This window comes from Notolabrus celidotus, chromosome 17 (assembly GCF_009762535.1).
Source record: "Notolabrus celidotus isolate fNotCel1 chromosome 17, fNotCel1.pri, whole genome shotgun sequence".
In the NCBI taxonomy this organism is placed as follows: domain Eukaryota; kingdom Metazoa; phylum Chordata; class Actinopteri; order Labriformes; family Labridae; genus Notolabrus; species Notolabrus celidotus.
In genome coordinates, this window is record NC_048288.1 from 23,704,501 (window position 1) to 23,719,545 (window position 15,045).

The window sequence follows — 15,045 nt, forward strand, 5'->3', positions numbered from 1 at the left end:
ATGTGTGTGTGTATATTGTGGAATAAGATGATAAGAATGTAGTGACAAAGATTTTAGATATAGGAAATTGTCTCATTAGAGATATGTAAAGACTAACAAGTGGGAGTGGAGTATATCGTATGTGTGCTTGTTGTGTGTCAATTGAAAAAATAATAACAAAATAAAAGTTTAAAAAAAAAGAAAAAAAAAAAAGAGTTCATATTGGCAGATATGAACATTTCTGCAGATGGGTACAACTGATAAAGTGACTCAATAATTATGTGCACGCTTACCAATGTGCCAACAACCAGCTTCAACATGCTGGCTGTGTGGAAGGATCTTGCAGTGTCAGAAACAGATTGCGAAGTAGGTTTGCAATGCTTTAAAAGCACAGGTGATGCAAGAAAGAGCAAAACATCACTGCTTTAACACTACCAATCGAATGCTGCATCTCAAGAACTGTCATCCTGTTGGATATTGAGAATAAGAACACTCCAACAAATAACAAGAAACTGGAAAAAAAAAATGGAATCTCCAAAAGGTATACATACAAGTTGTTAGAAAAAGTAGAGAACTTTTACTCAATGGAAAAAGTAAAAAAGTAAAAATGAAAAGTTGTTTGAAAAAAGATGGGATTCTTTCAAAGCAAGGACAGGATATGAATACATGTAATGTTATGTATTTGTTAGTTATTTATGTATTTTTGAATCTTAGTTATTATTATATACCCTTCTTTTTTATTTTATTTTTTATTTCTTATATAATTTATTTTCTGATTTTGTATGGGTGAAGGGTCACAAAAGTTCCAACAAAACATTGTGTTAAAAAGATTTGAACCTGTAAAAATGTATCTTATGTATGAACAATATTGACACAATAAAGTATATATAAAAAAGAACTGAGGCGCTGGTGGCCTAGCGGTCTAAGCGCCCCACATATAGAGGCTACAGTCCTCGTCGCAGGGGTCGCCGGTTCGATTCCCGGCCGGTCGACCATTTCCTGCATGTCTTCCCCCGCTCTCTACTCCCCACATTTCCTGTCACTCTTCAGCTGTCCTATACAATAAAGGCAAAAAGGCCAAAAATATAACTTTAAAAAAAAATAAAAATTAAAAAAAAATTAAAAAAAAGAACTGTCATCCTAAACAGCCCGGAAAAGTAAGAATGAAGAAATCATCCGCACCAGTCTGCTTCAGTCACTCAACAATACTGAGAAATACAGCAGCAACCAGCGACCAAAAGGTGAAAGTGTATATTAGGAAATAGATTTATCATTCATGGTCGGATCAAATGTTGCTTGTTTTATTGTCTGTGGCCAATTTTAGCACAGGAGAGACACTCTGTTCTATACCAAGACAAAAAAAGAGGGTGATTATATCAGCCAAAATTCAATATCATGCATCCCTAGTAGTAGACAGTCAGAAAATCAGTGCATATAATAATTAAAAACAGGAACTGATCACAAGAAGACATAACTACAAAACTACATACTTTACATAATACTCTAAATGTAAAGATCTATTAGAATGAGAGGTTTTCTTTGAACACAATGAAGGCATGTGTTACAGCATGATGAACATTATGGCAAACATTCCTCTGAACTATAACCGGAAACACTGATTCCCTTACTGGAGAATGTCATTAACTGCACAAACAGAAATGCATGAAGTCCCATTATTAGCCCACTCCACACTCAAATGATAGTTATTAAAACATATATATAGAAATGGAGGAGCCTGGGCTTCATGTATAGATGTAGGAGCTATACACTGATCAAATTAGGTGTCATCTGTATGTGAGTGGGAGAACCTGAATATGGTATTGTTAAAAATGTAAGGACATGATACGACCATAGTAATATAAATAACTTTACATGTGTTTTGCATGTGTTTGTCCCAGTACAATGAATTACGTAATTGGCATTACTGCGGGTCATTTTGTGACTCATGCTGAGCTGTGGTATGAATTTCCATATGGAAATCAAGCAAGCAAACAAGTGATACTCCTGCTGAAGCCATCATGGCGAAGTTCATGTCTGCTTATTGCATTTATCATATAGGAGGAGAGCTTTCACACGAATCAAAGTTACTTCCTTTTTTGAAAAAATCTTTTGCATGTTCAAAAAATGATCTAAAAGAGCAAAATGTTCTAAAAAGAAAACATATTGGGAAAAGTTGACACACAATAAACAGCTGTAGAGGTGTTTTGCACTACAGATGTAGTTTTATGTAAGAAATATGCAGTATTAGTCAGTCTTACTGTACAATGTGTCTGTTTGAGCTTTTCCTTCCACTTCCAGGGTTTCATAATGTATCACATTAAGCAACATCCTGTGTCTGACTAAACCCTCTTAAACAACTGCCTTTCTCCCTCAAACAAAAATCTGCAGCAAAGGCTCCGAGCTCAAGATTTATTTGGCTACATAGAAAGCCATGAAAACACGGCATAATCCTCAACACAAGACTGCACACACACTAGATTTCAGAGATGCAAGAAATGATGAAAGGAGAGTTGAATGTGAGAACAATGCACAATGATGGGAAGAAGTGAATAGACTGAAAACATTGATATGATTATCACAAGGAAAGGCTTGAGCATCTGCAGCAAACGGGACCCAGTTATTACACAGTGCAGGGACGTATTGGAGATTTAAAGAGGATTCAAAGGAGAGGTTATTTGCAGAGAAATGCTGTGCTTGAAAATCACAGCCTTTCATTGACACAGTGATCTTGAAAAGATTCCACCTCATTTGGAGAGGAGCTCTGAAAACGCCCCTCATTAGGACACATGCAGACACAAATCAAATGTTCTCAATGAGCAGGAGTCACAAGACTTGAATTGAACATGATCATGAGCACAGAGGAGAGAGAGAGAGAGATGAAGAGATGGAGGGACATGCAGTTAAATCATAAAGCAACACCACAGCAGCTGAAGTCTGCTGTCATTTCAGGCTCTCAGACATCCTGTGAGTTTGACAAATGTGATTATGTCACCATAGAATCTGATACAACAAATCAACAAGACGTCCTCATGGTCCTCTGCACATGACTGATTATCTTTATGTCTGTGTTATATGCTCCAATTATCAAAGATGTGACAAAAATACATTTGAGCATTCATGTTAAACTAACGACTAAAGCTGACGTATGATTCTTCTACATGCATTCAAATCAGAGTTAAGCAGTCTTTCATATCCACACTTAAAGGCTTCAATGTCCTCTGCATGGGCTGGTGAGTTCTTGGAGAAGTTGGCTCTTCTAGTGACTCTGAATACTGTCTAACGTACTCACAAGTGCTTTTTAGATATAGCTTCAGGGGCACACTAATCACAGATGAGTCTAATTAAAGTCGACTTTTGGGAACATGCTCTGTATTCACAGTGAAGAGCTGTGCTCGGCTCATCGGTGCACAGTTCTGTTTCAAGGGGGAACTTGGTCACAGTTTATACGGATGTCCAAAGGAGTCGACTGATGAAGGAAATTGAGACAAAATACTTTTAAGTGAGTGTTTTTTTTACTTAATAAGAGGAGTTCTTCTGTCTAAGGAGCTTGTCCCTCACAAGCGCAGGCTAGACAGCTTTCCTTTTCTATAGAACATAACTATGGAACTCTCTGCCTCTGGACATTAAAGCTGCTGTTGGTAGTCACAGAGTAAACATCTGTTCAGAGAGAGGGACTTCAAATGTCAAAAGTATCCCTCCCGACCAGATTTCCTCTTAGCCCCCCAACACAGATCGGCGTGTGCAGTCATGATAGTGCCGGACTCGTAACCAATCGGAGAACGTAGTAGGGGCCGCCCCTTAACCAATCAGGACAGAGGATTGGAGATCAGCTGTGATTGGTCCGTCATAACGAGAACAAGGGGAATAATAACATTGCTTGATACAAAGGCATTGGAAAACGCAGAGATTTCACAATAGTCTCAAATTACTCAACTTACCGATGAGTACTGATGGGTATTATGACCTTTTCTCCAAACCCAGCAGAAAAAAAGTAACATTTTTTACACCATTCCTGCCAACAGCAGCTTTAAGACGGCAAGATCTCTGGTTGTTTTTAAAAGTAAACTAAAGATTTGCCTTTTTAATCTGGCTTTTAAAGCAGGGTCATTTCCTTTTAGGTCTGGACTGCATTATTACCATTGTATAATCCTATTTTTATTTATTTTATTTTATTCCATCTTATTATATTATATTTCATTTTAAATGTATTTATCTGATTTTATTTCATTTGTATTTTGTTTTATCTTTTCTGATACTTTTCTGATTTGATCGTCATGATTTTATTCTGAAGTATTTTTACATCCCTTTCCTTTCCACTTTTAAATATTGTTGTTTTCTGTCTCTGTTCTGTTGTGAAGCACTTTAGGCTGCATGCTTGAATGTATGAAAGGTGCTATATAAATAAAAATGAGTTGAGTTGAGATTATAGTACCTAAATGTACGTGGAGACGCTGCCCGCAAGAAGCTACATTTCTTAGCCTTATAGTCAGCTGACTATCAGTCAGACAAAACACTGTGAATGTATGATCCCATAAACATCTTCTATATTGTTTGGATGTTCTTTTCACTGTTGGAAATGTAGTTTACAAAACAAACCCTAAGCTGAAATAGCATGGCATCCTTGTAAGCCATCAACAACATTAAGTAATGGTGCTTTTTTCTTGAATGCAACATATTTCACAGCTACACAAAGTTGCACCCCAGAGACACACAGTGAACCCTCCACAACTTTGTTTTCCACACTGCACAACTTCCTCCAATAGATGTGAGACATTATGTAGAAAATTGACCAACATTCCCCTTTCTCCGAGTCGATCCTCAAGCTACCTAAAGCAGTCTAACGGACAAATTCCACCAGATCCGAGTCCAGTCCATCTCAGATCTGTCACGGCACCGAATCTGATAGGTTTCGATTCTAGTCAATGTGTTAACTTCCACTGGATCCTCTCCATTGCGTTCCAGCTGCGTCTCCGATCCAGCAGGCCGGAACACCACGGATCAGATATGCAAGACTTTCAGAATAAAACACTCTGTGTTATCGCCAGATCGTATTTCACTTAACCACAACAACAAACTGTCATGATGAGCGGAGGCAGACCTGGAATCAACAGGTCAGAGGTTTTCAGAGGCTGATAAAGACAACATGGATGAGGATAGGAGTCGGATAACCCTTGATTCAGTGATTACTGCGAGAAGACCTTGGTCACATGACTCCCGCTGTCTGGCGGTCCTGCTCCGTGCTGCGTTATGAAAATGAAACCAGTGAGTGTTGATGGACGAGAGCGCATGGAGCTGGACTGCAGCGGATCGGAGACGGACCAGACACGGATCTGGTGGAAGCCCTGTGTAAGGCCATGCTGGATAAAACCCATCAAGAAGACCTGATTCAGATTAGTTTTAGGTAACAGGTTTGTTTACTTTATGAATCAGATAAACAAAGTTTGAATCGTACAATTGAGAGCAAGCAGCTTCAAAGTACCCTTTGCTTTCTCTTTCTCTCAGGTTCTCTCTGTTCTCATTTCAGGCAGTTACAGAGGCGTTCATATGAGACTGCTGTCAAAAGTTAATATCTGTTCCTAGCACTCACACTCACATCTCCATTTACGCAGACGCTCACAGAATTACATCACACAGGCACCAAATAAAGTGGAATTTTAATTTCCTGGTTAGCTGCCTGCTCCCATGGTCCTCTGCTCTATGTTTCTCTCTCCCTTTCTTGGGAAGAGCTCAATTTCCTTGACATATTAAAAACAGTAAATTAAAGTTTTCATTAAAACCACCCATGTTCAACAAAGACCAGGAAGAGGGTCCCGGACACAGGTCAGGTGACATGCATCGCTGTGTTCTTCTGCATCGTTCTCCAGTGTCCACCACACACATGCATCGACACTCTGCTCTGACAGACGCTTCGGGAAGCATTAGCAGGATGAAGCTCTGATGATGGCTAATGCTCTGCAGCCTGGCTCAAGTTTCCTGAGTCAATGGCAGAGAGCCTTAATGGGACAAAGACATTTAGAAAGCAGGTATTGGTAATCTGATCCCTGCTCTCTCTGCAAACACTGGGACTGTCCGTCCTTTGAGCCCCTGAGCATCTACACACATGCACATGTAATTTAAAGCATGTATTTTGCAAATCAGTGTGCAGCAGTTTAATCTATATAACAATACTGATCAAGTAAAATAGGTTGGAACTTCCTTTTATATCTGCAACCTTAGGTTGAACACATTTTTATGATCTTATTTCCATACAGTGCATGAATGTCAGTCTAGCTTCAGACAAGTTCAACCAGTATCTGTGTCTTTGGGTTACATTTCATAAGACAGGTTAGCTCTAGGGTAACACATCTACAGACCTCCAATCCCTGGCTGAGATAAAGGGACAAACTCAGTTGAAGCAGACACTTCTTGTAAAATAGGAGATGTGAGGAAGAGATTTGGTCAATATCTCATGTTGAACTGATTCAAAAAGGATTATAACACATCCATAAGCCCTGAAATCCTATCAGTAGAGTTTCAAAAAAGAAGCTGTGGCTCTTACTTTCCCCTCCAGGAGTGTTTGGTGGTGTAAAAACAGGCCAGGTCTTTGTTGTCTTTGAGGACGTTCATCTTTTCACTGGACCTAAAACACAGAAAGAGATGTTATTATGATGAGGATCAAAAGGCAAGCCTGCACTTCTACAGTTTCAACAGAAGCTTTGAAAAAATGACTCTAAGATCTTCATTTGAGCTAAATTTGAATTACAGTGTTATATTACAGTGAGAGCAAGGCCAACAGATTTCAATGTCAGCACATGACTGCGCCTTTAAACGCAGCACAACGTCAAGTGGAACATGCATTCCGATATACGTCCACACACACTTCACACAGTCATTCAGTATTTTACATCTTACAGATAAAGACTGCCTTTAACTGCAGCATGATTCTGAGCAAACTGTGATTATCCAGCAGCAGAGAGTGCTCCCTGGCTCCGAGGCGGACTGATTCTTCACTGTCATTACTCAGCTAGGAGCCGCAGCATCGGGGCAGCTGACTTAGATAAATAAAAAACGCTCTTCTTTGATATCCTCATACACTTCTTCACGCATGCATTTCACATGTTGTGATTGATCTGATACTGACACCATTGTGGGGAATAGCTTAGATTCCACCTTCAATGCGGGATCAGGAATCGCACTGTGTTTCATACTGTGTAATAATAACCTGGTGCAATTTGATCTGTGCAATAAATTATCTTACTATCTATTTGTAAGATAGAAGTGTGTATATATATATATATATATATATATATATATGTATATATATATATATATATATATGAATGAATGCTATATTCTATTTTATTCTCTTATTTTATTATATTACATTATACATATATTATATTATATTATATTATATTTTATTACATTTTAATTCATTTTATTATATTTTATTATATTCTATATTATTTTATTTTATTTTATTCTATATTATTTTTATCTATTTTATTTTATCTTATTTTATTCTATTTTATTCCATTCTATTTATTTTATTTTATTTTATTGTATTCTATTTTATTTTATTCTTTTTTTATTTTATTCTATTTCATTTTATCCTACTTTATTTTTTTTCTTTTTTACCTTTATCATTATTATTATTTTTTTTTCTTAATATGTAAGTACATTTATTGAAGTACAATTGTTGTATTCCCCTGTCCTGTTTGGTAAGCTGCTGGAACAAAACAATTTCACCCATTGGGGATCAATAAAGTATATCTAATCTAATCTAATCTAATCTAAAGAAACATTGGAGGTGTAAGGATATATTGGGACACATTAGAGACAAAATGTTAGTATTTGTAAGACTGTATTAATATAACAAATTCTGTTTTCATGCTATAGTGCCATGAGGTTTACACATCCCACTGTTTTAGAATGCAAGTTTTTTAACGTTATGAGGCATTCATTTTCTGTATTTATTAGTAAACAATTACAGCTTTTATCATGGTACAGAGCTATCCACAGTGATTCGTATACAGTTGTTATTTTTCCTTCCTTTTCATCATCAGGATGGAAAAACAGCATCAGAGCATCTTTATAAAAAAAAGGGAAACTCAAGGAATCACTGACATGCAACCTGCTCAGCAAAAAATTCCAGTCTGATTTACAGACAAAACGACAACACGACACCAGGCCAGCTGAGCATGTGTCAACAAAGTCTGGTGCAAAGCCTCTCCATCGTTAAACACAGAAAGGGGTTAGGCTTGTGTCTCAAGTGTTTCTCTTGATTGCAATTTCCTCATAAGACTGTTAGACGCTCTCAATCTTGGACAACACATCATTTAGGTTCCATCTTTTTGTTTCCTTTCCAAAATAAACACAAAGCACTGGCAAGCTTTGTCTATAATCTGTGACAGATTGTTTCAAACACAGAAATGATGAAGGCATCACAGAGGAGCCAGAATAAAGCAAACAGAGTGGAATAGCTGCCTCTCCGATTGTCAGTGCAGTAAATTGCTGGCGGCTGCAGTGACAAGGGGAACCTGTGTCAGCACTCTGCCAGGATCCTGGAAAAATCTGACTCCTGTTTTCCTTCCTCTGCTTGTCAGGGTGCAGCTGAAGCAAGGAACAAAAAAAAGGAATCAAAGTTCAACAAAAGAGACAACCCTTTGTGGCTCATAAGAGGGCAGAATGGAGGCTGCGTTCAGATTCCTCATTGTGACACAAGGACCTTTAGAGTAAGCAAGATCGGCATCTCCATAAGTGATGCATGTGTGCAGTGCACTGCAGAAACAAAGGTGCAAGGAACAGTCAGAGCCAAGTTTTGCATCAACTGTTTTTTTTTCTCAAACACTCATTCACAGAGCTGCATAATGAATGTAATCCAAAGCAGGGGGCCGATGGAATGCACAATAGGAGATGTTAGCAGCAAGCAATGCACAGTGTGCTCTTTGCTGCTGCTGCAGAGGGTAGTGCACTTTTTATTGTATTGCTGTGAGGAGTGTAAAAAAAAAAAAAAAAAAGGGCAAGGCAGGCTCCAGGATTGGGTCATGTGATTGCAACTCCCCACCATTATGCCTGTGTGCAGATCAATAGCAAATTATTCATGATGGACAAATCTTGACCGAGTTAAGCAGAAAGAAAAAAGAAAGGATAAAGAGGAAGACAGCGAAGCAAATAAACAGAACCCAAAGTAAAGCACACTGTTAACAGGATAACTTGTTCCAGACAGGTCACACAACTTTCTGGAACTTTAACAAACACAGCTTTCGGCCTTTGCTAAAACAGCTGTTGCCACTATACAGTAAAGAGTATAATCCCATAGAAGGCACGTGCTTCAACAGAGAGGCATGAAAACAGTATTGTACCAAGCTCTAGATGGGACTACTAAACAACTTGACAGACCATCAATCGCACAGGCTACTACACTTGAAGTCTGTTTTCTACTTCCAGCTGTTTAAGAATGGATCACCTGTTTTCTTTTAAACCACAGTGAATGGAAACTGTTTCAGCATGTGTGTGGGTACAAGGGTTAAACGATCATGCGCCATTTTACAGCCATGAGCATATTTTACATCTCCTGTTACAATTATATTGAATGCACCATCAGACCTGAAGAGATAGCACAATAAATGTGAAGTAAGACAAGCCAGAGAGAGCAGAAATTTCTGACCCCAATAAACCTAGACCTTAAGGATCCCACATTAAATGTGCCAATATAATACATCTCCTGGTGTTGTTTCCAGATGATTGTACTATGACTCAGTTAGTGGTTTCAAGTGAGGCGTTCAATTGCTGTCCAAAAAACATATCTACGTAGTAAGGGAGAGAGCCTCAGAGTAGGTAAATATCTGGGAGGCATTTTTTGTAGTTTGTCAAAAGCAGTGACGTTAAAGAAGCATTGGACTTCTGAAGCTAAGGTAGATCCTCCTCTTCACCTACAAAGCCCTCCATAATCTAGCTCCCTCCTACCTCACTGACCTTCTGCAGCCATGCAATCCCACCCGCAACCTCCACTCCCAATACCAACCTCCTCACCCCCTCTCACCGAACCCAAGCACCGAACCTGGGGGGACAGGGCTGTCTCTGTCGCTGCCCCATCCTCTGGAACTCTCTCCCCCATGAACTCAGACTCAAAACCCACCTATTTCGAAAGGTTTTTAACCTATAATTGATTGATTTTTTGTTTGTTTGTTTTTTGCTTTGCTTTTCTTTGTTTATCTATTGTATAATTTATTTTCTGTAAAGTGTCTTAGATAATCTTTTAAAGTGCTTTTATAATTAAAATGTATTATTATTATTATTAATAATAATAATAATTTAAAGAAATTATTGTAGTGTAAGGAGTATGAGTGAAATCTGAATGTGTGTATGTATATTTTTACTGCACATTAGTTAAATATTACTCTTTAATCCATACATGTAAATGTAAGGTTTTGATCCTACTCATTTCAAATTATCTTTGCCCTTTTGCAACTTATTCACATTATTTAATGTGTTTTTTAAATTATTATTAGAAGTATTATGATCCTTTTTGTGTTATCATATATCAACAAATATTCTAACAGGAGAGTGTGTTTTTACATGCTCTTGTGTATTTTTACATGTCTTGTTAAAGGTATAAAACCAATCAACATATGTTTACATTAAAAAAATGACATATTATGCTGTTTTCACCCTGATGCATTTTACTGCACTGAAGAGCTGTTGCAATGTCCCTTCACTGTTAGCCAATGAAATGAAGCAACCAACCCTCACAACAATTTAACAGTCAACACGTTATTATTTCTTAACTTTGTGCTGTTTTCTACAGAATATAAACCAAACTTGCATGCAAAATAAAGTACATTTAAGGTGTTTAGCACGCGACTAGACATATGAGGATACAAGTCAAACGAAGCACATTCATAAAAAAGCTAACGATAATTAGTAAGTCCACTTAAGGATGTGTGCTAACTCCAGTAAATCCATGACAAGCAGCATTAACGTTACCTGAGCCTCAGCTTCAGAGTCAACCTAGCCAACCACTGCTTCATTGCAACGGGCCTACACGGTTCTATGTACGGCTAAAAACAAGCACGACAGCACTGCTGCTGCGGCGTGGATGCTACTGCTCCACATAACTGCATTAACAAACAACTCAGACACCTTTTGTTGTCAGCGTTTGTTTGTCATATGCAGATTTAGGGGCTGTGTCTGGCTACTGTTGAGTTAGCCTCAAGCCAACGGCTAACTAGCACATCATCAGTCAGGTCTTGGTGGCAGAGCTAGCTTAGTCGCATTAGCAGCGGGGTTCAATCAAGCAAACATGGAGAAGATTTTTTAGCTTGGAGAGAGTGGCAGTGGGTGGCGCGTGCATTTACCTGTAGAATCGCTAACGGGTGTTATTCGTAGCAGTCCCTCTGCCCCCCACCCTCCTCTGAATGCAACCAGTGCTTCTCAGTGTTCCCAGGCTGATGCTGAAGGTGCTCAGTAAAGGCGTATGATTCCCCCAAACAGGGCTCAGGACGCTGCCATATTCCTGATACCAAAAGTGTGCCACTGCGCACGCGCGAGGCCTGCCTGTCATGCGGCTGTCAGCTGATTGGTTTGTGTGCACGAGGATCTGTGGAGGAACCTGACCCCAGATCAGATTTTCTTCATCTTTTCTCGATATTTCTATTGATGCATACAGTCAACACTGACCTCAGGACAGTTTGTTTTATGAGGTTAATGCGGACCAACTACAATGGGGGAATCTTCAGTTTCCAGTCGCCCTTATTTTACACTCAACAATTAAGATAAGATAAGATATTTCTTTATTGATCCCCCGGGGGGGAAATTCAGTTGTTACAGCAACCCAGACATATGTACAATCAAGAAGAAGTTTCAATAAGCAAATAAAATAAAACAAAATTAAAATAAAATAAAATAAAATAAAATAAAATAAGATAAGTAAAAATAAAAATAGATAAATAAAGCTAGAATACAATTTAGATATATACAATGTTACAATGGAATTTAGATTAAATAGCAGTAATTACAGGCAGTGTTAAAAAGGTTTAAGTAGTGACAGGTTGACATGGAGTGATTATGGTTGGTAATGACAGATTAAGCAATAAATAAAAATAAATATGGGTATGTAATATTACCATGAGTTGTAGTTACAATAATAATGTAATATAACAAAATATTATATGCCTATATATTGAAGATAGATATACTTTATTTCAGACCCATAGTCCATGTCCATATCAGCACAAGAGTGATATAAATGACCAAAATAAGTAAAATACACGTCCAGCAAGAAATAAAAGGATCATATGACAACAGTTTACACATTCATTTTGATTACAGCATAAAAAGGCATTTGTTCCAATGTTTCCAAAAGCAAGAAAAATACCTTGTGTAACTTAATGTGGGCTGAGTGAGCTCCCTTAAAATTTCATTTTCTGAATCAGCTAAGCGACACATAAATTTATACATCAATTTTCTCAGTACAGCATGAAATGTAGGGACATTGTTTGATGCAAACATAAAACTTGCACTTGTCCATCTTGGTAGTTTAAGGAAAATTTGATATGCATTATTATATGCAGATAGATAGATGAAGCAGATTTTCTTTTCAATTCACCAGACTGTCAAATCCAGAATTATATTTAATATTTATATTTACTATCGACGTACAAAGACACCATGCTATAATTGATTCATTAAAGTAAACTCTCAGGGGTGTCAAACATGCGGCCCGCGGGCCAAAACTGGTCCACCAGAGGTTCCTATCCGGCCCGTGGACGACTTCCCAAAGTGCAAAAAAATGACAGAGAAGACATTTGCTGAAAATTTTCAATAAAAGTAACTGCCATTTCAGATTTGCCCTCTGGTGGTCACATATAATCATAGTGCTGACGGAGCACACCTGAACGGCGCTCCAGGAGAATATTTGCAGCCCCTGCATACAACACTGTCCAGCAAGCAAACTGTTCATGCTGGAGCTGAGGGGTCCAAAATAATCAACTTTACCTTCTTCATTATTATAATCTCTGTATTTTTGCTGTTAACAATACACACTGTGTCAGCTGAATGGGAAACCTGTGTGCTTGGTGTGATCGCAGCAGGTTCAAGCACTTAAAGAATATCATATTTGACCCCACTATGAGACTCATCATGGCAAAAAATACAACAGCTGTTTTTCTAATAAGATAATTCATGTAATGTGAACATTTTCAGAATTTACTTGTACTTTTTTTGCACTAAAACAAAGGGAAACATTTTGAGTTGTCCTTCTCTATAGGTTATTATGCTATGATTTTACTGGTCCGGCCCACTTGAGATCAAATTGGGCTGTTTGTGGCTTCTGAACTGCAATGGGTTTGACACCCCTGCTCTTGCAACTCTGTGCTTATTTCTGCTTTGCACTGGCAAAAAATAGGTGAAAAAAACGTAAACCTTTTCAATTTTTGCTTCAAGGTTCGTTGGTATCAGTAGGTAACCGATACACCTAAGGATACCAAGTGTTATTGTGCCCCCTAGGGACTCCAATGCAGTAATACCTCTGTAGCAATTTACAGAATTTTTCGACAGTATAATCCAAGCAAATAACCATCAGTCCTTCATGAAGACTGAGACCAGGACAAAAATCAACTGGTTACACATACACTCTTACATCTGCAGGCATGCATCAATATTTAAAGTGATCAAAGACCATTGAAAGCACAAATTTATGATGAACACAATTCCATTGGAAAAATAGTTGGCTATGTAATTAGTGGATCTGATGCAAATATGACACCAACACTATTGTGCTTCTACCGGACATCAAAATAGACATACATAATAAAAAGTATCCACCATAATCTAACTGACCACAGAACAGCAGCAACAATATTCAGTGTACGATGCTCACAAATTCTGAAAGGATCTATCTTTGACTTGTATCACTGTATAAAAACACATTGAACCCATGATATCATAATTCACATTAAATTGTAAGTGACTCACCGGGATTGAAGGTAAAGGGGAAACATCTTGACCTCTTTGACTGACTGATGTTACACAGTGAATTTGAGCAGGACAGACAAAACTGGTCACGTTATAAGGCATCTGATTTGGTGACCAACCATGTGCCGCCCGTTAGTCTAATTTGATTACAGCAAGAGAGACATGATGGAAAAAAAGTTTCCTTCTATTTTTTCTCAGGAACCTCCTTCACATAGATTGGTAATGTCCTTCAGGCTTCAGAGGTCGGGGATAAGGAGGCAGTGCTACAACTTCTATGAAGTCTTTATTTGGCTCACATGGAGTCAGATGAGTTTAAATGATGGAGAGGCAGCCATGTTGAGCATGTGAATTTGTGTTCTTTTTATAGTTATTGTGGTTAAGATGTGAAAATAAAAACAGTACAATATGGATGCCAGTTGAAAGCTAAATGCAGACAATACAAAGGTGTTACAAAAGCATGCATTACTAGATACACTAGCAATGGGTTTATGTGACTGAGAAGAAATGCAGTCAAAGTTGAACCAACCATTTTGCCTTACCAAATAAAGCTTTACAAAGGAAGTATTTAACCCCTAACTGTTGCTAAATCTCGCTTAGTATGTAGAAAATAAAACATCTCACAGACTTTAAGTCAGTACAATGTAAAATTAAGTTTTTATCTCATCCAGTTACCAGAGAAGATCTCTTCTGTTATCTAAGGATAAAGAAAGTAATTTTTTTCATGAATTTTTGTATTCTCTAAATATATTTTTCAGTATCTTTATGAAGCATTGGGTTAATAACCACTCCACTTACCCTTTCCCTTGCTTGTTACTCAAGGAGGTCAGTAGTTTTAATTAGTTGATGGTATGCACAAAACTAGGCCTATATGCTACTGTAATTTCATTTGATGAATAAATAACTTATTATAGGGTAGAATAGTAATGAGTTTTATATAAGTCTACAAATGTATGTAAACATACAAGTAGAGACATATACAGGAAGTGCTATGTAAGTCACTAGATGGAGAAAACGGTACCAGGAAGTGCAATGTAAGTTGAGCCAAACGGACCTGAGCAGTGCTTCTTTTGTAACTCTATGCTGCCACCTATTGTAGGGCACTATACATGG

At 37.9% G+C, this 15,045-nt stretch overlaps 1 protein-coding gene across 12 annotated transcripts in view; it reads right to left on the minus strand.

Annotated features, from left to right (window-relative positions):
* The window catches only part of LOC117828812 (dnaJ homolog subfamily C member 13), a 42,482-nt gene extending 30,982 nt beyond the window's left edge, over positions 1–11,500 (minus strand). For 3 of the 12 annotated variants that reach the window (XM_034706137.1, XM_034706142.1, XM_034706141.1), the window contains exons 1-2: positions 11,319–11,494; positions 6,518–6,598 (exon numbers count right to left, since the gene is read on the minus strand). In XM_034706137.1, coding sequence (XP_034562028.1) covers positions 6,518–6,585 — 68 coding nt within the window. In that variant the 5' untranslated portion in view covers positions 6,586–6,598; positions 11,319–11,494. Of the gene's footprint in view, positions 1–6,517; positions 6,599–10,947; positions 11,225–11,318 lie in introns of those variants that run through there. The other 9 variants (XM_034706130.1, XM_034706140.1, XM_034706136.1 and 6 more) reach the window with 9 other exon arrangements.
* Between the last annotated feature and the right edge of the window lie 3,545 nt (positions 11,501–15,045).